General features: G+C 48.0%; 1 protein-coding gene across 1 annotated transcript; it reads right to left on the reverse strand.

Annotated features, from left to right (window-relative positions):
* Positions 1-14,815: 14,815 nt before the first annotated feature.
* LOC136540793 (aquaporin TIP3-1-like) lies at positions 14,816-16,338 on the reverse strand. The gene is made up of 3 exons (XM_066532813.1): positions 15,887-16,338; positions 15,526-15,776; positions 14,816-15,404 (listed from the first exon to the last, which is right to left on the reverse strand). Exons 1-3 carry the CDS (start codon positions 16,032-16,034, stop codon positions 14,991-14,993), a joined length of 813 nt encoding a protein of 270 aa, XP_066388910.1. The 5' UTR covers positions 16,035-16,338; the 3' UTR covers positions 14,816-14,990.
* Between the last annotated feature and the right edge of the window lie 4,785 nt (positions 16,339-21,123).

Below are 21,123 nucleotides of genomic sequence, written 5' to 3' on the forward strand. Positions count from 1 at the left end.
TTCAAGTTCATTGACTAACCCTTCACAAGCTTCTTTCTCTTTGTCGTGCTTGATGTCAGTCACAGAGGAGCAGCTGGAGTCTCTTGGGGATGATGAGTTGGCACTCAGTCATCAGTCGGTTCTCTCGGTTTCACAACAACCGTTTGAACCGCCGACGCAGTGGTGGCCCGAAGGAGGGATGCTATGGATGTGGAGATCCGGAACCACTTTGTCGTGCACTGCCCCTAAGAAGAAGCCCTTCACCAACAAGTATGACTTCGGCAAGCGCAAGGATAAGCAGCGACTACACCTCCGACAAGCACAAGGCCAAGGGCGGCTTCGACAAGGAGGCGATCAAGAAGGTGTACTGCAGGAAGGCCAAAGCTCAAGAACGCGCCTTCCTCGCCTCCCTCAGCGACCTCGACTGATGACTCCGACGATGATCACTCTTCTTCTCCCTCGACCGACGATGAGTCCGAGAAGAAGCATGAGGATAAGCTCAACGGTCTCTGCTTTGTCGCCGGTGCAAACCGTGGTGGGTTTTGCACTATGGCGGTTGACGGTGGAGCAAAGCTCAAAAAGGACGTCGACATCGATGATGATGAAAACGAGGTACCTGCCCACACTTGACTCACTTATGCTTGAGCTTGATACTATGAATGATACATTGATGAGTCAAGATAAGTTGCTTAAGCGTGCTGCCCGCGAGAGAAAAGAGTTTAAGGACCAGCTAGAGGTTGCTTTGAAGGAGTTGGAGCTTGCCAAGAGTGGTGTAGTGGTGTCAGAGGAGGAGGAGTGCGATGAGTGCGCTATACACATGTCTAACCTCTCTGACTTGCAATCCAAGTATGCTGATTTTGCTTGATGAATGTGATGAGCTGAAGTCTCGTTCTGGGTTGCTCGGTGCATGCAAGTCCTGCTCGAGCTTGCAATCTGAGTTGGCAGAGAAGGTTGCCAAACTTGCTGAGTTTGAGAAGGCCAACTCAGATAGCACCACCACTACATGTGTTCGATGTGAAGCTTTGGTGTTAGAGCTTGAGTCCTTGCAGGCACTGACAAGATGGGAACCGAGGAAGAAAACACACAACTTTGGTCCATCTTGAGCTGGGTGTCGTGCAGTGAGCCCTAGTTGGGCATGATGGTGAGCCAGTTTAGGCGGGGAACTGACTCATCGGGAGTAGGCTTTGCTATAGGTGGGAAGGGTGAGCATGTCTATGGCAAGGTTGGTGAACATAGTGGTTTGAACCCAAGTGAGAAACCCACCAACACTCCCAAATTGATCAAGATCCCTCCACCAGAGCCTACCAAGCCTATGATCAAAGATGGTGTGTTTGAAGAACCACCAAAAGCTCCACCATTCAAGCAAGTTTGGGTTCCCAAACCTGAACCACTTTCGGAACTCACTCGATACTCTACCCAACATCTCTAGTGCACCCCTTCCTAAAGCCAAAAGGCCTCAGAGAGTGAACCACACCCACAAGAGAGTGAGTCAACCACCACCCAAGAGAGAGGTGAGGTACCACTATGACTATTGCCATAGAGATGGTCATTTGGCTGAGTTTTGCTTTAGGAGGAAGAGAGATGAGCGACGCGAGTACGAGTTGAACAACCAGAACATGTACCATCCTCCACATGGCGTACATGTACCACCTGTTCAGAGGCACAGTGTTAGGCCTAGAGGTGCAATGCCTCAAGGTGCTAGGCCTCAGGTGGCGAGACCACGAGGTGGTAGTGCCCAGCGTGGCCCAAGTCATGATCAATATGACTCTGGACCTCACGACCGTGGCTTTCAGTCCCGCACTCTTAGCAGGACCACGTTTTCCCTCACGTGGTGATCGCTTCTCTCCAATGGGACATGGCATGTATGGTGTTTTTCCTAACACTTTTCTAGGGCAAATGACTCAACACTAGGTATTCTCCTCATTTCACTAACCCCAGTGTTGTGCCATTTGCTCACCCTCTGTCTTTCTATTGATGTAGAGCGGAGGCCTGGAGAACACGTGGCTTGTTGATTCCGGCTGTTCGCGCCACATGACCGGAAGTTCCAAATGGTTCTCCAGCCTCGACCCCATGCAATACAAGGAGTACATCACATTTGGGGACAATAGCAAAGGTAAGGTGCTATCTCGTGGGACCATTCGGGTCAATGAGTCTTTTATCTTGAAGGACGTTGCTTTGGTTTCAAGCCTGCATTTCAATTTGCTCTCTGTTTCGCAACTCCTTCAAGATGGGTTTGAGGTGCGCTTTAAGACTAGGACTTTCTCGTGTGCTCGATTCTCAGGGACATCTAGTTTGTCAGATTGTTCCTTTCGGTCGAGTTTTCAGAGCTGATTTCTCTCAGTCTTTCGGTTCTTCTCGCTGTTTGGTTGCCGGATCTTCTTCTGATTTGTGGAAGTGGCATAGGAGACTTGGTCACTTGAGTTTCGATCTCCTAGTGAGGTTGAGTTCTCTTGACATGATCCGAGGATTGCCCAAACTTAAGTTTGAGAAGGATCTGGTATGCCATCCCTGTCGCCACTGGGAAGATGGTGGCTGACTTCCCATCCTCCAGTGACTCAGGTCATGACCACGAGACCCTAGTGAGCTACTCCATATGGACACTGTTGGTCCGGCTCGGGTTCGGTCAGAGGGAGGGAAGTGGTACGTTCTTGTGATCGTGGATGATTTTTCTCGCTATTCTTGGGTGTTTTTCATGGAGGGCAAGGACGAAGCATTTTCTCATGCTCGTGACTTGATCTTGAGGTTGCAAACTGAGTTACCAAAGAATGCCATATGAGCTATCCACAGTGACAATGGCACTGAGTTCAAAAACTCTCAGTTTGACACCTTCTGTGCTTCCTTGGGTCTTGAACATCAGTTTTCTTCGCCCTTTGTCCCTCAGCAGAATGGTGTTGTTGAGCGCAAAAATCGGACTTTGGTTGAAATGGCCAAGACGATGCTCGATGAGCATAGGACTCCTAGGCTGTTACTGGGCCGAAGCCATCAACACCTGCCTGCCATGTTTCAAACCACATTTTTCTTCGTGCTTTCTTAAAGAAGACATCCTACGAGTTGCAGGTTTGGGCGTCCACCCAAGGTGAGTCATTTTCGAGTCTTCGGTTGTAGGTGCTTCATTCTTAAGCAAGGTAATCTTGACAAGTTTGAATCTAGATCTTCGGACAGTATATTTCTCGGTTACGCTTCTCATTCACATGCGTACCGTGTGCTTAATCTTGAGACTAACCGTGTCGTGGAGACTTGTGAAGTCACCTTCGACTGAAACCATGCCCTCTTCTATTTCTGTCTTTGAATGTGCAGGTGATGAAGAGATGGGTGACAGCATTTTTGTTGAGGATGACGATGACGTCGATTGGGATGATCCTAAGCCATCTCAATCGGTTGCCCCAATCGAGCCAGCTTTGACCACTTCGGCTTCATGGCCCCGAGCCCTCCACCTCTACTTCATGGGGTCTGTGCGAGCCGCTTCCTCAATCGACTGAGGAGGCCCCAGCTATGGATGAGGGGGAGGCGACTTCGTCTTTGGGTGCACCTCGAACATATCCAGCGACGCCATCCTCCTCAGACCATGATCGACGACATCGACAAAAGGGTAACGCATTCCAAGTCTTATCATATTTCCCATTTCGCTCATTCTGCTTTCGTAGCTTCTTTTGAGCCTAGAGATATTGGACACTGCACTATCTAATGCCGATTGGGTTAATGCTATGCACGAAGAGTTAGAGAACTTTGAGCGGAACCAAGTGTGGGTTTTAGTTCCACCTCCACCAGAGTGCCACCCCATAGGTACAAAGTGGGTTTACAAGAACAAGCAGAGTGAGAATGGGGTGGTGGTGAGAAACAAGGCAAGATTAGTGGCTCAGGGTTTTTGCCAAAAAGAGGGAATAGACTATGAAGAAACCTTTGCTCCTATTGCCCGTCTAGAAGCCATTAGGATTCTTTTAGCATTTGCAGCTTCGAAAGGGTTCAAGCTGTATCAGATGGATGTGAAGAGTGCCTTCTTGAATGGGTACATAGAGGAAGAGATTTATGTGAGGCAACCCCCTGGCTTTGAAAATCCAAAGTACCCCAACCATGTTTTTAAACTCCACAAAGCCTTGTATAGGTTTGAAACAAGCCCCGAGAGCCTGGTATAAGCGTTTGAAAGCTTTCTTGCTTGATAAGGGTTTTAGGATGGGTTCCATAGATAAGACTTTGTTACTCCTCAAGCAAGGCACAGACATCCTTTTGATTCAGATATACGTGGATGATATAATCTTTAGGTGGCTCTTCTCATGCTCTTGTTGCCAAGTTTTCAGATACTATGAGCAGGGAATTTGAGATGAGCATGATAGGGCGAATTGACTTTCTTCCTCGGGCTGCAAATCAAGCAAACTCGTGAGGGGACGTTCGTGCACCAAGGCAAGTACACCAAGGACGTGCTTAAGAAATTTGATATGGGTGAGGCCAAGCCTCTTTCGACGCCTATGTCAACCACGACGGCCCTGGATGAGGACAAGGAGGGAGAAGGCGTGGACCAGAAGGAATACCGAAGCATGATCGGGTCCCTGCTGTATCTAACGACGATGAGACCGGACATCCAGTTCGTAGTCTGCTTGTGCACGCGCTTTCAGTCTTCGCCACGCATGTCTCATCGTCAAGCCATCAAGCGGATCCTCAGGTACCTTCAGTTTCACACCCGAGTTTGGTCTTTGGTTTTCAGCCTCCTCCTCTCTTTCTCTTTGCGGGTATTCTGATACGGATTATGATGATTGTCGTGTTGAGAGAAAGTCCACTTCGGGGACTTGTCAGTTTCTTGGATCTTCTCTTGTGTCTTGGTCTTCTCGTAAGCAGTCTAGCATCGCCCAATCCACCACAGAAGCTGAGTATGTTGCTGCTGCTGCTTATTGTTCCTAGTTGCTTTGGATGATAGCTACTCTGAGAGAACTTTGAGTTAGAGTTTAGGTGAGTGCCTTTGTTTTGTGACAGCACCAGTGCCATAAGTGTAGCCAAAAACCCAGTCCTTCACTCAAAGACAAAGCACATAGAAGTTCGCTTTCACTTCTTGCGTGACCACTATGAGAAAGGTGATATCGATCTGCACCACATTGATACCCAAAACCAGCTCGTAGATATCTTCACCAAACCACTTGACCAAGCCTAGTTTGCTCGCTTGCGAGGGGAAGCTTGGAGTTTGTTTCCCTTTTTAGAAGGAGGGAAACTTTGGTTGTTGTATTCTAGTTTTGCTTTTCTTTGAAGTTTAGCCTTTGTTTTTATATCATACTTGCATATCATATCATCATGTATCATATTGCATCCTGAGCTTCATCCTTATAGTAGCTAGATTGACACTATGCTCTTGTTGGGGATGTTATGGATATACATGATGTGCTTTTGGCTTAGGCTCCTTTTGATCAATTGATGCATGTTATGAGCTAAGCTTGTTTTCCAAACTATGAACTTGATTAAAACTTGTTGAAACATGAAATGTGTTCACCACTACTTGTGGCACTAGCATGTGTAGAATGTGTCGAGATCTTTTTCTTGCTTCATGTATATGCTTAGTTGCTACGGCTCATACTTTGAGTTACACACTTGCTTGAGAAACTTGAATTTGTGCTAAAACTTGAAAATCAAACTCAGTGATTTGAAAAGATCGGGATGGGTCTGTACTATCCTATGTCAGAGTATCGAGACAGCTCCAAATTACACTTATTGGTGAACTTGAGCTCTGTAATGGATACCGAGATCATTGTCTTAAGCTTCTGATTGCCATTTGGCATAGGCTTGACATGGTCGCTAAGTTAGGTTTTGATGGCACAGATAACCTCCCGCACACACTTGTCTGACAAACTTTGGTAATAAGCTGCATAACTTCGATAAATTTCAATTGGTGTCTAAAATTTGATCAAACCACCAGTTTGTCTCTTGACATGATGTGTGAACTTTGTTAGGGGTAGTTCACTTTGCATACATGTGTAGCACAAGGTCGATCTCCTGTCTATTTTTGCTATGTGCTCCTTTGGTGGTGAACCCTCTTTTAAAATTGCTCAAACTTGATCAAACTTGCTTAAATGCCATATTTCGTCTCATTTGGTCACCTTGAGCATTTGCTAGCACTTGTATGTGTTGCTATATATACATGACAGCATCCACTAGAGCATTCTTTCAATCTACTTGCTATAATCTTGAAGCTTCTGCATTCGTGCATTTCTGCATTCATAGCTTGTTTTGAGGGGAGTTGCAATTCTTGAGCTCTAGCTTGATAAGTGCATGTGTCAACAAGGGGGAGAAGTTTCCACACTCACAATGTCATAAGGGGACACAAGGGGGGAAAACTTCCAATTTCACCTAAAGTTGAGAGATATGCATTCATTTGAGAGAGATTGCACTTGTTCAAGGGGAGTTGCATTTAAGGTGTTTTGCTAGATGTGTTGAGCCTTTGCCTCTTCTGTGTTGAGCCTTTGCCTCTTCTGGAGGGTCTAGCAGGTTTTCGGTTTTTCGAGCTTTGCTAGTGGTGTTGAGCCCATTGCCTCTTCTTGAGGGCTAGCTTTGTTTTACTTGGTTGCGTCGAGCCGTTGCCCTATGTCTTTGGGGACCAAGTTTTGCTCATTTTCAAATGACCCGGTTCTTGGCTTTTGGTCGTTTGGGTGAGTTTTTTCTTTTCTCTTCTTCTTTTTTTTCTTTTGCTCAAGCTGTTCGTGTATTGGTGTTGACAATGCACTCATCAAGGGGGAGATTGCGAACACAAGGTTGACAAGTATCCTTGTGTGTTCGTTTTGTGATGAGTGATTGTCAATGTGATCCACGAAGTGGGTTGAGTGGTGACTAACCCTACCATAGCGAAAGCTATGTGTGCGACATGTCTTTTGGCTTGTGTTGTGTAGGTGTGGAGCTCGGATGCGGTGGTCGACTGGCGAGGTGAAGGTTAAGGAAGACGTGCCGTGCCGACAGATCCGGGAGCGGTGAAGGACGGACGTGAGGCTTGGACCGAGGGACCCAGAGGCCTGGTGACTAGCCCGGTGGCTGACACTTGGGACATTGACAAGTGTAAGAAGACATAGGAGTGACGGTGTTGACTGGGTCAAGACGGCGGACGCGCGAGTCGAGTGAGGCTCAGGAGGACTTAGCGGGTCGGCCGGTCGAGGACGGTGGTGACACGCGTCGGATGACGGGGGACGCGTATGGAGTACGCTACCCGCAGACGGTTTGATGGTTTGGGTCTCAAAACCATCGGATGGACGGTTTATGGGTTTGGGCCTCAAAACCCGGGCGGAGGTTTCGAGGAGGGACGGACGGCACGTGGCGGCATCGGGGAGTTCGTGTCGAAGCGAAGCTACCGGTGAGAAAGCGCGGTGGTCGTCGGATCAAGATTACACCGGGTTGGACAACAACGCCCTTAGGGCTTAGCGGTTCAACTCATTTGTATCCAGGGGCAAAACTGGGAATGTGTAATAGCCCTGTTAAATAGGATGAGGGAGCCCCCATCTCCCTCACCTCCTCTAGTTTCCATTTTCTCCTTTAGGGTTTTCTTCCTCTAGTTTGCTTCCATGTATGAGAGAGGTCCACAACTCAAATTGTGACTTGGTTTTGAAGGAATCGATGACCGTAACCACCATATGCCCTCCGAGATTCATGATTTAGTTGTGTTCTTGATGTGATTTTGGTGTTCTTCACGAGCTCCTTTTGTCCCCTCTTGTTTCCCTCTCGATTCTTTGTTTTGGGATTGTTTTGGTTCGTTCTTGTTGCCTTGGATCGATCAATCACATGAGTGGAAGCTTTTCACCGAAGGAAATCCACTAATTCCTCACGAGATCGTAGATCCGGGCAATTTTAGTTCTTGACCTATTTTTTGGGGATTCTTCAATTCCTTCGATTCACGGAGTTAGAGTTTGTCTCAGGCCATGATCCTTTAGAGGTTGCCTTTCTACTCCATTGTGAACCCTTGTGCAAAGTTTCAAGTCATTTGGAGTTGATTTGATCAAGTTATGTCTTGATTTGATTTTTTCCGAGAAACTGCTCGCTCATACCGCACGTGTCCGATATGATCTAGGACATGTCCGATATTTTTAACTTTGGAGTTTTGAGCTGAAATTTGGTGGAGACCTTCCCTTGGTGTCTAAGAGCTATGGTTAAAAATTTCATGTTTTTTGGACACCGTTTGTCAGGGTTTTGGATTTTTCTCCCTTGGTCAGCTTGCTGCTGAAAATACCGGACGTGTCCGAAAATACCGGACATGTCCGATATTTGCAGGGGCAGTGCTGTTTTCTTTTGTGAGTTTGCTCGTTTGGGCCCCGATCTGTGTTCCGTTTGCTTTGTGGTGACCCGCTGTGTTCTGAGGGAGCATCCACCCTTCTCTAGGGTCGTGGTCATCAAGTCTATCGTGTATGTTTTTTGGGGATTGATATTGAGACAGTGGTCGAAGATTTCGAAAAAAAATTGAGGCTTTCATTCACCCCTCTCTCTGATCGCCGTTTCCGGTCCTTCAGGCTCAGCTTCTGATGTGCGTGGGCGGCCGGCGCCACGCGTGAACGTTCACACAGCCTACCAATACCAGCTGCTTGAAGCACTATGGCGGCGCTGTGGCGTTGCACTGCTCGACACGCGTACGCGTCCGGTGCGACGAACGCCATATATGATCCATCACTTTCCCTAGCCACGCGCTAGGTATTACTACTAGCTGCTGGCTCCATAAGCTAGTGCAATTAATCCTGGAGGAATCTCAAATCCTGCTAATACAAATCCCTTACTACTTTGCAAGCTGCATTATATGAATTGTTACTGTCTACCTCTACATGCTGCTAGCTCCATCATTCATGCATGAGCTACTAGCATTATTACAAGTTCGCCCGTGCATGCTTGCATTGGTTTGCAGAGAGAGAGCCAAGCAAAAAGTAGGTAGTACGATAATCACCTTTTTGTTGCGAGAGAGCAATTGTTTTTTCTTCTACTAATTTACGTTTCTTGTGATTTGGCATGTATATTTGAGCACACTATATATTAATCTTATTAGTAATCCATCAATAGTCTGATTTCCTCGGAGGAATTACATATAACTGGACATCCAACTTATTACTAGCTAGTAGTAGCTGCTACTCAATCCGTTCCATATTATTAGACGTTTTGGTTTTTTTAGATTCATGATTTTTGCTATGCACTTAAATATATACTATGTCTAGATGTATAATAAAAGCAATATATTTAGAAAAAAACCAAAATGTCTTATAATTTAAAACGGAGGGAGTATTACATACCATGCATGCACCATATATTGCACCTTACCCATCAGCCAACTAGTAGTAACATGCATGCATGTGCATTGCCAAAATTTGGAAGCGAGGTGAGCCTTGACCCCTGTCTGTCGCTGTCTCATCTCCCCAAAAAAAAACCCAAGCACAGTAGATTGTATCTAATACCTATATAACATTTGAATTTATAACACAAAAATATCAATTTCACTCATTTTTTTATTAAAATAATATGATTTTGGTTATAAATAGTGTAAAAGTTTTTTAAAAGTTGTTGATACATGTACTTATATATATTTTATCACACTAAAAAATACGATCATATTTATCCAGCCCCCTTAATCAAAATCGCTGGTTCCGCCCCTAACTACACTGCATTGCACTGCTTGATCCACACGTGTATGTGTGTGGCTCGGTGCGACGAACGCCATGTCTGATCCATCACTTTCCCTGCCTTGGCTCCAAGCTAGTGCAATCCTGATATCTCGTGTCCTGCTAATAAATCCCTTACTACTTATTTTGCTTTATACTTATAAATTGTTACTGTCTACCTGCTGGCTGCTATACCTCTTCCATTATTCATGCATGAGCTAGCATTACAATGCAAGTTCGCCCGTGCATGCTTGGTTGCAGAGAACAAAGCAAAAAAGTACGTACGCATGCATTTACCTTTTTGTACGTTGTGATAGCATATTTACCCTTTTCATCTTCTCTCTCTATCTCTCCATTCACTTCAATTTGCAGAGGGCAAAGCAAAGAGTACGCACAGTAGTACGTATTTACCTTTTGTCGTGAGACCAATTGCATGCTTTTCTTGTACTACTTTGCATGCATGTCTTTGTAATTTGGTGTATATATATGTCTTTTCATCTAATCTAATCAATCAATCAGTAGTTTAGTTTCCTCCCAAGAAATACTTCCTCTCTGCTCAAGAAAACATGCAACCTGCTGGCAAAAGTAGTTTACATTTGACTAAATTTCTAGTAAATATTATTCACATTTATAACTCTAAATTAATTTATTACAAAAATACATTTCGTAATGAATCTAATGATATTTATTTGATATTATAAATATTTATATTTTTTTATCTATAATTAATTAAACTTGAGATACTAAACCATAAAATTGTGCTAGAATTGCATGTTTTTTTAGGTACAGGAGCTAAGCACATCCAACTTATTACCATGCATGCACCAATGCACCATATATACGCGCAGCATTTGCCAACTAGTAACATGCGTGCGTGTGCAACGCAAATATACATAGTGCTCTGTGCTCATCCATCTTTGCCAAATTTTGGATAGGAGGTGAACCATGACCCACACTATCTCAATTCTCAATAGACCTGTCATCTGTCACTGTTTCGTCTCCCGACGGAAACCAACAAGCAGCAATGCAAAACTTTTTCCATCGGACGTGTACACAGGTTGCAGCAGCTGGTTGTTGATGCATCGATCCATATCACATATTCACATGCATGCTGCTGGTACACAGCAGTATAGTCTATCACACACTTCACACACATGCATTCACACCTAGCTATATGCATGGTAGTATCTACAAGGTATAGGGCCACATTCACACTTGGCGCTCATGCATTCATACGGTCATACCTAGCTAGTACTCCCTCCATCGGCGAAAGAACGCAAGTCTAGGTTCTGAAGACAAGTTAGGCTACGTTTAGTGCACGAAGTGAAATTTTTTGATGTCACATCGAATATTTTGGGGATATTGAAAGGGGTTTTCGGATACTAATAAAAAATTAATTACATAGCTCGTCTGAAAACTGCGAGACGAATTTATTAAGCCTAATTAATCCGTCATTAGCGCATGGCAGTTACTGTAGCACTTATGGCTAATCATGGACTAATTAGTCTTAAAACATTCGTCTCGCGATTTCCAATCAAACTGTGCAATTAGTTTTTTTCGTCTATATTTAATATTCCATACATGTGTCGCAAGATTCGATGTAATAGTTTAGGGTGAAAATTTTTAGAAACTAAACTAGGCCTTAGCAAGAATACTAGAGAACAAGTTAGTGGAGGTACTAAATGTGCCCCTAGCTTCCTATCCACTACAAGTCCGCAATCACAGTTTTTTTCACGCACACGCAAAGGAGTGCAGGACAGAGAAGATGAATGGGATGAGTGCATGAGAGACAATGAATGTGGAGAGCGGGAGAGAGAGAGAACGGATGGAGTTGATCATACTAGCTACTTCATAGTAGCCTCGTCCTTAAAGTTGCATTTTTTCTGAGACACCCTCCCACTCTAAAATTGCATGCTGTTCGTTTGACTATGGCTTATCGTAAACGGTTGTAAATTTTCAACCGGAACAGTATTTTTCTCTCACACAAATCAGCCAGCAGTACTTTTTCACGAACCAGCAACGATATGAACCAGCCAACCGAACAGGCTGCATATCCAAATGGAGGGAGTAGCTAAATCACGTACACACCACCTACCATTTTCCACCATGTTATGCATGTATGGACATGTAGTCAAGGCTCGTTTTAGGTTTTTAACACAAATAACAAAGTTTCATTTTCAAAATTATAATACTTGTTTTGACTATATATATCATCATCTTACCTATTATACTAGTATTTGGCCAACAAAAGGAATCTTCGCTTTACTTCTTAAGGCCTCCAAATTACCACGTTAATTGGGGGAAATTACCCATACGCTTGTTGATAAAATTACCCACCACTATCATTATGCAAAAAAATTATCCCAAAATACCTTTATACCTATTCTACTATTACCCACTCACACACCATTATTACGAAAAACACGATGAAGCCAATAAAAAATAAATAAGGGATGACTATCTACCTAATGAAGGCTTCGTTCCCCTTGCAATAGAAGAAAAGGATTACTCAATGTGAAGTCAAAATGTATTGACACTTATGATAAGCCTGTTCGGTTGGCCGGTTCGTATCGTTGCTGGTTCGTAAAGAAGTACTGCTGGCTGGTTTGTGTGAGAGAAAAATACTGTTCCGGCTGGAAATTTATGATCGTTTACGACAAGTCACAGCCAAACGAACAGGCTGACAACGTATGGTGGTGTCAAGTTCGGTATCTGACTATTTATCCTAACTGACGACAAGACAAATGCAACAAAATAAAGACATATAGCTTGAGGCCGCAGCATTATTTGGGCGCAAGTAAAAAAAAAGCATTCTACATATTAATTTGGACAAAGGGTATCTACTCAGTTCGTTTATGATTTACGTAATGTATATGATAAACAAACTAGTAGCTATCTTAAATCTGATACCAAACAAAGGGTAATAACGTCTAAATAAAATTATAATTTTTTAATCTCTTATTCTTGTAAACTAGACAATTCTAACATCTAACATTAATATCACATATACTAATATACACACACATTCCAATGTTTAACAATAGTGCTATAGTAGATAGATAGTTGAGATGAGGTAGGGAGCAAGGATTTTTTTTTAAACATAGTATAAACGCAAATAGTCTCCAGGTATGTACGCTCACCCTACCTCTACGAAGATCTCTGAGAGATAAAGGGCCAGTTTAGTTCCAAAATTGTTGGTAAAATGGGCACTGTAGCATTTTCGTTGTTATTTGGTAAATAGTGTCCAATCATAGTCTAATTAGGCTTAAAAGATTCGTCTCGTGGATTTCGTCTAAACTGTGTAATTAGTTTTATTTTTTATTTATATTTAATACTTCATGCACGCGTCTAAAGATTCGATGTGACAGGAAATGTGAAAAATTTTGCAAAATTTTTGGGGAACTAAACTGGGCCAAAGTCAAGCACATTGTTGTTTCGTGTACCACTAAAGGAATAACTTTGAAAAAGGAGCATGTGTGTTGAGTAAAGAATCGAACCAAGCTATGTCGATAAGTTCCACCGCAACAAACCTAACCTACTTTTTGGTTCTCATGTCCGACTCTTCTTATCTATCGGCATATATTTATTTTGGTTTAAAAAAGGGCACAAATGCACATTGGCCATATGTATGTGTGGTTTTGTTATGGTACAAATAGCGCTATGAATTTTTCCTGAGTTCGTTCTACCCAAAGGAAGAGTTGGAGCGGCGCATTCTGAACCGAAATCAGGTTTTATTTGCTCGTCATTTCTCAGCACAAGATTCTAACTTCTGTTTCGGTTGCTTGATTATATTCATTGCTTTGTTTTTTTCTGGTCGTCGATAGGAAAGAGATGACAACATCGACACTATTAGGAAGCGGTTCCAAGTTTTCCACTTCCAGGAATCAACTCTACCTGTTGTTCAGTACTACTCTATGAGAAAAGGGGGAAGCTTGGGGGAATGGTCTGATTTTTATATGAAACGTGTACTGTACTGTGCTAAAATTTGTAATTTTGTGCTAAAATATGAACTGTAACTAACCTAATCTCACTAAAAATTCCAAGCATTTTTTTACAAATCCCTTTGTACTCTATGCAGGTCGATGGCGCCAAATCCCCTGATGCAGTTTTCGAAGTTGCGAAGGCTATAGGCCTGGTTCGCTTGTCTTATGAGCCGTACTATTTCAGTAAACAAATAGTGTTTTTCTCTCACAACAAATCAGCGAACAGTAGTTTTAATCATGACTTTTCAGCAAAACGAACAGGGCCTATATTCACTGAACTGACCACTACTCAGGTGCACTCACATTCATGTTCTCTCTCTTCCAATTGCAGATGTGCCAGACATGATATGACCCGTGCTGAAATGAGGCCTTGTTTAAATTCAGAGTGTAAAGTTTTGATGTGTCACGTAGGGGTGTCGCATGGGGTGTTCGGATACTAATAAAAAAATAAATTACAGAACCTGTCAGTAATCCGCGAGACTAATTTATTAAGCCTCATTAATCCGTCATTAGCATATGTGTTACTGTAGCGCTACATTGTCAAATCATGGACTAGTTAGGCTTAAAAGATTCGTCTTGTAAATTAGTCGTAAACTGTGCAATTAGTTATTTTTTAGTTTATATTTGATATTACATGCATGTGTCCAAATATTTGATGGGATAAGAAGTAAACTTTAGGGGGGGAATAAACAAGGCTTGAGTTACCTATGCATGTCTAGGACTACACCATGCTCAAGTAAATGTGTCAAGCATGACAAAGACATGACTATATAAAATTGTCAAGACTATAATAGGATGGTAAAAAAAAAAGACCTGGCTAGCATGAAACCAAATAATATATATGAAAACACAGGAATTTGACAGCTCTAACATAGCAATATAGATGATATATATAGAAGAATATATCTGCTAACCCTTCTGTATGACTGTGAAGTGTCATCACCAAAAAAAGAGCATTGAATGGTATAAAAATTATGGACCGAAAATAAGCACAAATTAAGACTAATTCCTGAAAGCCTAAATGGCCTATTGTAGGAACAAAAATGAGTAAATGACATCTTCATTTCCAAAGCATCAACATCATAGTATCTTAAATCAGTCCGTAGATGTAGGTTAAATATAAATTATCATCACTAAATGGCCTGTTATAGGAACAAGAATGGCTAAAAATACACATAAAAGAGATTTAGTCCAGTTCCTTGAATAAATAGTTTGAGATAAAAAAAATAATACAAAAATTTCTTAAATATCGATCGATCGAGCACTCAAAGCAGAAGCGAGATTATTGAAGCAAAGCAACACATAAGTATAAGACGGTAAGAGTACACGGAACATTCTACTGATCGCGACATTGAGCACGCGTGCAAGCTGCTTTTTTATTCAGAAGATTCAGAGGAGCGGGGCACGCGCACGACGTCCCGCATGAAGTCTTCTACGCACGACGGCGGCCGTCGCAGCTGGGCGCGGGCTCCTCCTCCTCCCCGCCGGCCGGGCCGGCGACGAGGTGCTCGTAGACGACGCCGGAGAGGCCGGCGCCGACCATGGGCCCGGTCCAGTACACCCAGTGGTTGCCCCAGCGGCGGGAGCCCACGACCGCGGGCCCGAACGCGCGCGCCGGGTTCATCACGGCGCCCTCCAGCGCGCCGCAGGCCAGCACGTTGGAGCCCGCCAGGAGCCCCACGGCGAGCGGCGCCGCCACCACCGCCCCGGCTCCAGCGTGGACCCTCCGCGTTTGGTTCATCACCGTCGCGAAGTAGGCGTGCATGAGTCCGAACGCCATCGCCGCCTCCAGCACCGCCGCTTGCCATCCGCTCACGCCCCCCGCCAGCTCGTACTCCGGCAGATGCTGCGTGAACGCGCGCGTGCACCAACCGAAACATGTGTCTGTCCCGTTAGTCGTCCAGCTCGCACAAGGCAACAGTTTTAGCTAGCTGTTTCAGTTTATCGACGACGGATCGAGCACGTACCATGCCTCCGGTGGCGAGCCTGAGCACGAGCGCGGCGGCGACGGCGCCGAGCAGCTGTGCGGCCCAGTAGACGAGGGAGCGGACGAGGCAGATCTGGCCGGCGAGCAGCGCGACGAAGGTGATGGCCGGGTTCACGTGGCCGCCGGAGGTGTTGGCGGCGCACGCCACGGCGGCAGCAAGCGCGAGGGCGTGCACGAGCGCCACCGCCACAAGACCGCCCACGACGCCCTTGTCATGGCCGTGCATCCTCCCTGCGCGCGCGCGGCACCGGCACACACGTGAGATCAGTTACGACGTACGAGTGACGAGACGGACAACAACAGGCACACAGCAACTTTTATACGTAGTAGTAGGTGCGTACCGAGGGTGAGCGTGGCGCCCTCGGCGGCGAAGACGAAGATGGCGGTGGCGAGGAGCTCGGCGGCCGCGCGGCGCAGCGTGGCGGGGTCCGTGGCCGTGGCCAGGTGGCCGACGGTGAAGCGGCGCCGTACCGACCTGATCATATTCATGGCTGCCGGCTGATCTATCAATCTAGTCTGTCAGGCTAGTTATATCTAGCTAGGTTACGGATCGGTTTATCCGACCTGGTTACTGCCGGCGAGCTAGGCCGCCGCCGCGCTCTTGCTGGATAACGATGAGGGCGGGCGGCGAGGGTGCTTATAACGCGGGGGATGATCGGAAGAGACGACGGAGCGTCACGTTTGGAGCGTGCAGCGATGTGCCGTATGCAGGCGTGCGTGGTGCCTCGTCAGTCACACACCGTATCCTATCCGCCGTCCGCCCGTCCGAGAGGAATAAAGCAAGCAAAGCACGGCCGTCGTCCGTCGATGCACCTGCATGCGTTTCGGCATCAGGCACAGTTCCTTGTGGAAGAAGGCCTGCAGGCTTTGTGTGTCGTTTTGGCCAGGAAATCATCAGTTGGCCAAAGTGGCTTTATTTCCTCCTCGTCTCGTCTCGTCCCCGCTCTCGATCGGGTTCGAGTCTTTGATCGATTTTATTTGATCGGATCGGAGCGGTTTTATATTCGGCCGCCTGCACTATACAGCACTCTGTGTGCTGCCTTAACCTGGCGTGGCTAGCTGTCTTTGATGATGATAATACTCAATGTTTTGCTTTTTTTTTGTTTTTTTTTACACGGCCGGTTGAAAAGCGTTTGTACCACCACGTCGGACGTTTATCTAGGAATTTTTTTTATTTAACACTTTTTAAAAACTAATTTTAAATCTAACACTGCTTGTTTTTTCTTAACTAACACTTTTTGACCGCACCTATTAGTCCTGGCACGGCCAAATGCCTATGCCGCGCCATGCCTGGTGGCGCGGCAGCTGGCTGACGTGGCGACGATCGGAATCGCGACCGGTGACGTGGCAGGGCTCTGCCGCGCCACGGAGCATGGCACGGTAGGGCCAAATTGTCGGTGTTTCGTACAAGCACCGGCAAGTAAATTTATAGTAATGCGCGTTAGGCTCGGATGGTGTGCTAAAGGACACAGAATTTATACTGGTTCGGGCGGAACGTCCCTACGTCCAGTTTGTTGCTGCTTGTGTTATTAGCACCGTGATCGGTCTGTAGTAAGGGATACAAACTGCCGAGAGAGGGACTGGTCCCAAGTCTCTTGATCGAGGGGCTGAGAGGTGGTCAAGAGCTTCGTAGCTGCTTGAATGTATGTAAGTGCGTTCTATTGTTCGGTCCTATTTTTTGCCGTCCGTTTGATGGAGGATATGCCTCCCCTTTTATAGATGAAGGGGCTGGCTTTACAAGGGTGAGAGCTCTAGGATGCGTACTCTGCTTACCTTGTGGCTCATGTCTACCTGGTCCGGTCCTTCCTTCTGATGAGTGTGAAGGAAGATAAGTGCTTAAGATGTCGTCAATATCTCTGTAAGATGTCAGATCAGTCACAGCATGCTGCCCCCAGGGTATGGGCTGTAGTACCGTGGTTTTGACTTAGGGGCCTCCCCCAGCCTTGCTCCACACGCCTTCTGGTTCCCATGATTCCTGTTGGGAGAATTCGGGGTCGGGGTCCGGTGTAGCGCCGTGGCCAAGGCTCTCTGACTTGGAGGACCTGAGGGGTCGGGAAGAGGGCCCCCCCCCGCTTTCTCGGGTCCACAGCGCGGTGATGGAGTATCCGTCGTTCGTGGAGATAGCAAATCCGTTCTTGGAGTGTAGCGGTTGTCGTATATCTTCGTTGGGTTCTGCGTCCCAGAGCTGAAGGCGGCGCCTACAACTCTACAGAGTGAGGTGCACGCGCCTGTAATGCCTTTTGGGCTCTGCGGCGCCCGGAAGGGTCTAAAGCGTCAGTCCTGTTGTTCCCTGGCGGTTCTTTTCTTGTCAGGGTGCAGGGTATGGTCGTTGGAGCCATGGTTGACCCGAACGTCTTGTCTTGTCCTGTACCCATCGTTATGAGGGACAGATACCTATCTCTTGGGCGAGACTAACCCTATCCCTCCGGGATCGGGCGAGGCGGAATCTATCCCTTAGCCCTCGGGCGAGACCGAGCCCGCCCTATAGGCGTCGGGCAAGACGGAGATTAGCCTTGAACCTTTGGGGCGAGGCAGGGTTATCCCATAAAGGCGTCGGGTGAGGCTGACCCCACCCCTCCAGGATCGGGCGAGACGGAACTCATCCCTCAGCCCTCGGGCGAGACCGAGCCCGTCCTCAAGGCGTCGGGCGAGACGGAGCTTATCCCTCGGTCCTCGGGCGAGACCGAGCCCGTCCCAAGGGTGTCGGGCGAGGCGGAACCGAACTTCTGTCATTCGAACAAAGGATGACATGGCGCCCTTATGCGTCCAGAAGTTTTTTACGTTCGGTGGTTATCGGTTCCACCTTCTCGGGTACCCCGGTATTAGGTCCCCGACAGTAGCCCCCGAGACTCTAGGTGATTCGGGCAGAACCGCCTGGAGGGTGTTTTTTGATTTCGCCGAAGCTAAATTGCCGGAGGGTGCGCGCGAGCGCACCCGATGGGTGTAGCCCCCGAGCCCCCGGGTGACTTGAGTAGAGTCGCCCGGGGGGTTGTATCGGCCCCTTCGTGGGTAAGGCTGAAGGACTTAGTTTTGCATCAACTGGGTGTTTCTCCGAGTGGGTCATGGCATCCCGTTCGCTAGGGACTGATTCGGAGCTGTCCCAACTGGCGCTTCTGCCCTTGATGGCGGATTGTTCGCGGATTCCTTCTTAGTTGGGCCGGCCGGCGAGTTTCTGGGCTCTAGGTGGGCCAAAGAGAAAGGAACAGGCCTTTGTGGCCTGCGCTTCCCCGGTGGTAGAGAGTCCGGATTTGTTTGGGGAAGGCGAACCGTCCGCCGAGATTTTTGGGATAAGGAGATAGGGACTACGGGCGCGTGTCCCGCGACGCGACGCGGGGGCGCGCGTGGCAGGCCCGGAGATCGAGGCGGACGGTTGCCCTTCTCGTGTCCGTCGCCCCCTATAAAACCACGGGGTTCGCCCCCAGGGTTCCGTATTTCGCTCCCCTTCCTTTGCGTTCTGAGACATCCGCCGCCAATCTTCCCAGCTCCTCACGCCCGCATCGCCACCGTCGACCGGCCTGCGTTCGTGTTCCAGCCGCCGTTAAGCTCGCGCCTGCCCTTCCCCCCTACTGCCTCAATGGAGTTGTGGGGCAGATCAAGCATCTCCTCCTGGCGTCTGGAGGGCCTCGTTCGCCGTGGCCTTCTCCGCCCACAATCCGCCGTCCAGGAGTGGTTGCTTCCTGGCGATGAGGGCGAGCCGGTACCGCCTGAAGGGTATGTCGTCTCTTTTGCCCTCTTCCATGAGCGGGGATTCGGGGTACCCGCGCATAGATTCCTTCGGGGGCTATTAGATTACTATGAGGTAGAGCTGCAGCATCTAACTCCCAATGGGATACAGCATATGGCAGCGTTTGTTGCCCTGTGCGAGGGTTTCCTGGGGATCGATCCCCATTTTGATCTGTGGCGGCATTTCTTTAGCGTTAGTCTGTCGAAGAGGAAGATTGGGGGGAAAGAAGTAGACGCACCGATGGGGTGTGCCAGCATTCACCTGCGCCATACCCGATCGAAGGGCTACCCGTACATGCGTCTGGCCACATCCAACAAGGGATGGCATTCGCAATGGTTTTATGTTAGGGATGATGCGAGTGCCCCCCTGCCGAAGTACACCGGACGTCTTATCGTGGATGCTCCGGCGTCATGGGGCTGGGGCGTCCAGACTAAAGACAAGAAGCACATCTCCGACCTTCTCTCCGCCCTCCATGCTCTGAAGGGTCGGGGTGTAAAGGGGTCGGGGATTATCGGTGCTTACCACGCGAGGAGGGTGGCGCCACTGATGGCGCGCGTGCTTCCCCTGCATCGGATGATGCCAGGGATATCGTTCGAGGGAACGGTGCTCGTTGACGAGGCGCTCCCTTATTCGGAAGTGGCGCAGCGTGTCAAGGAGGCGACGGAGCCGACGAAGGACTCTGCCGGCATGGTCCTCGACATCGTGTATCCGGTGCCCGGGCATCCTCCAATGCGGCCGGAGCCTGGGTTCTTCGAATTCGTAAGCCCTCTTCCCCTGCACTCTTTTCTTTCTCCTGAATCTCCCTTTTTAATACTTGCTTTTGTGATGTTGGGGCTAGCCGAGGGGGCTAGTCTTCAAGGATAGTTCGGCTCCACTGCCGAAGGACAGGGCTGTGGCGGCGGCGAATCGACTCGCGGCCGAGCGGGACAAGAAGGCAAAGGAGGAGATGAAGAAGGCGAAACGACTGAAGCAGGAGGCACGGGATCGGGGAGAGGATGTGAGCAGTGAGGATGACGATGATGATGATGATGATGATGGCGACGACGAGGTAGCCGTCGACGTGGATTGGGGCGTCCTGGAGGATGAGGAAACGCTGACAAGTGGCCACCCATCCGTGCAGGGGCCCTTTGCTTTTCACGCAGAGGGAAGTGAATCAATGAGATCGGTGGAGGCCGGCGAGTCTGCCGCTTCGCACGGCGTGCCGGCCGAAGATCGGTGGACGGGGGACGCTGGGCCTGCTGCCGCCGACCCTGAGGCGATCGTGGAAGAGGGTAGTACCGGGGCCGTGCCCGGCTCTGATGCCGCGCCCTGCGAGGTGATGGAGGGGAGCAGCTCCGGTGCTGCACCCCGCGAGACGAGGGAGGGGGACGGCTCTGGCGCTGCGCCCGACGAGACGATGGAGGGGAGTGACTCCGGCGCTGCGCCCGACGAGATGAACCCTCCTGCCCCAGAGCAGGGGGCAGGCAAGAAACGGTCCCGTCCGGACGAGTCAGGACAGGGATCTGGGGATCCGTCCCCAAAACGCTTCCGCCGGCCGAGGACATCAACGTAAGCTCCTGACTCCTCTGTGTTCATCTTTTTTCCATTTTTATTTTGACTTAATCGGTTATTACCTTTGTGTAGGTTCCTGCGAACGGGTCACCCCCTGGGGCTGGCGCCCAAGAAGAGTCTCGCCCTTCAAGCGGGACAGACGGCGTCGCCTAGAGTCACCCCTGTTTCGGGCAGGGGTGGTGCCAATGTAGGGGCCGCGTTGGCCGAACCGACGGCGACCACGGCGGCTCCCACGCCCGCGGAGGCTATTGAGCGAGCGGCTTCTTTCGTGGCGGGCATGGAAGAGCCGGCCGAGGACCGTGT

The sequence above is a fragment of the Miscanthus floridulus genome, chromosome 2 (genome assembly GCF_019320115.1).
Source record: "Miscanthus floridulus cultivar M001 chromosome 2, ASM1932011v1, whole genome shotgun sequence".
Classification (NCBI taxonomy): Eukaryota; Viridiplantae; Streptophyta; class Magnoliopsida; order Poales; family Poaceae; genus Miscanthus; species Miscanthus floridulus.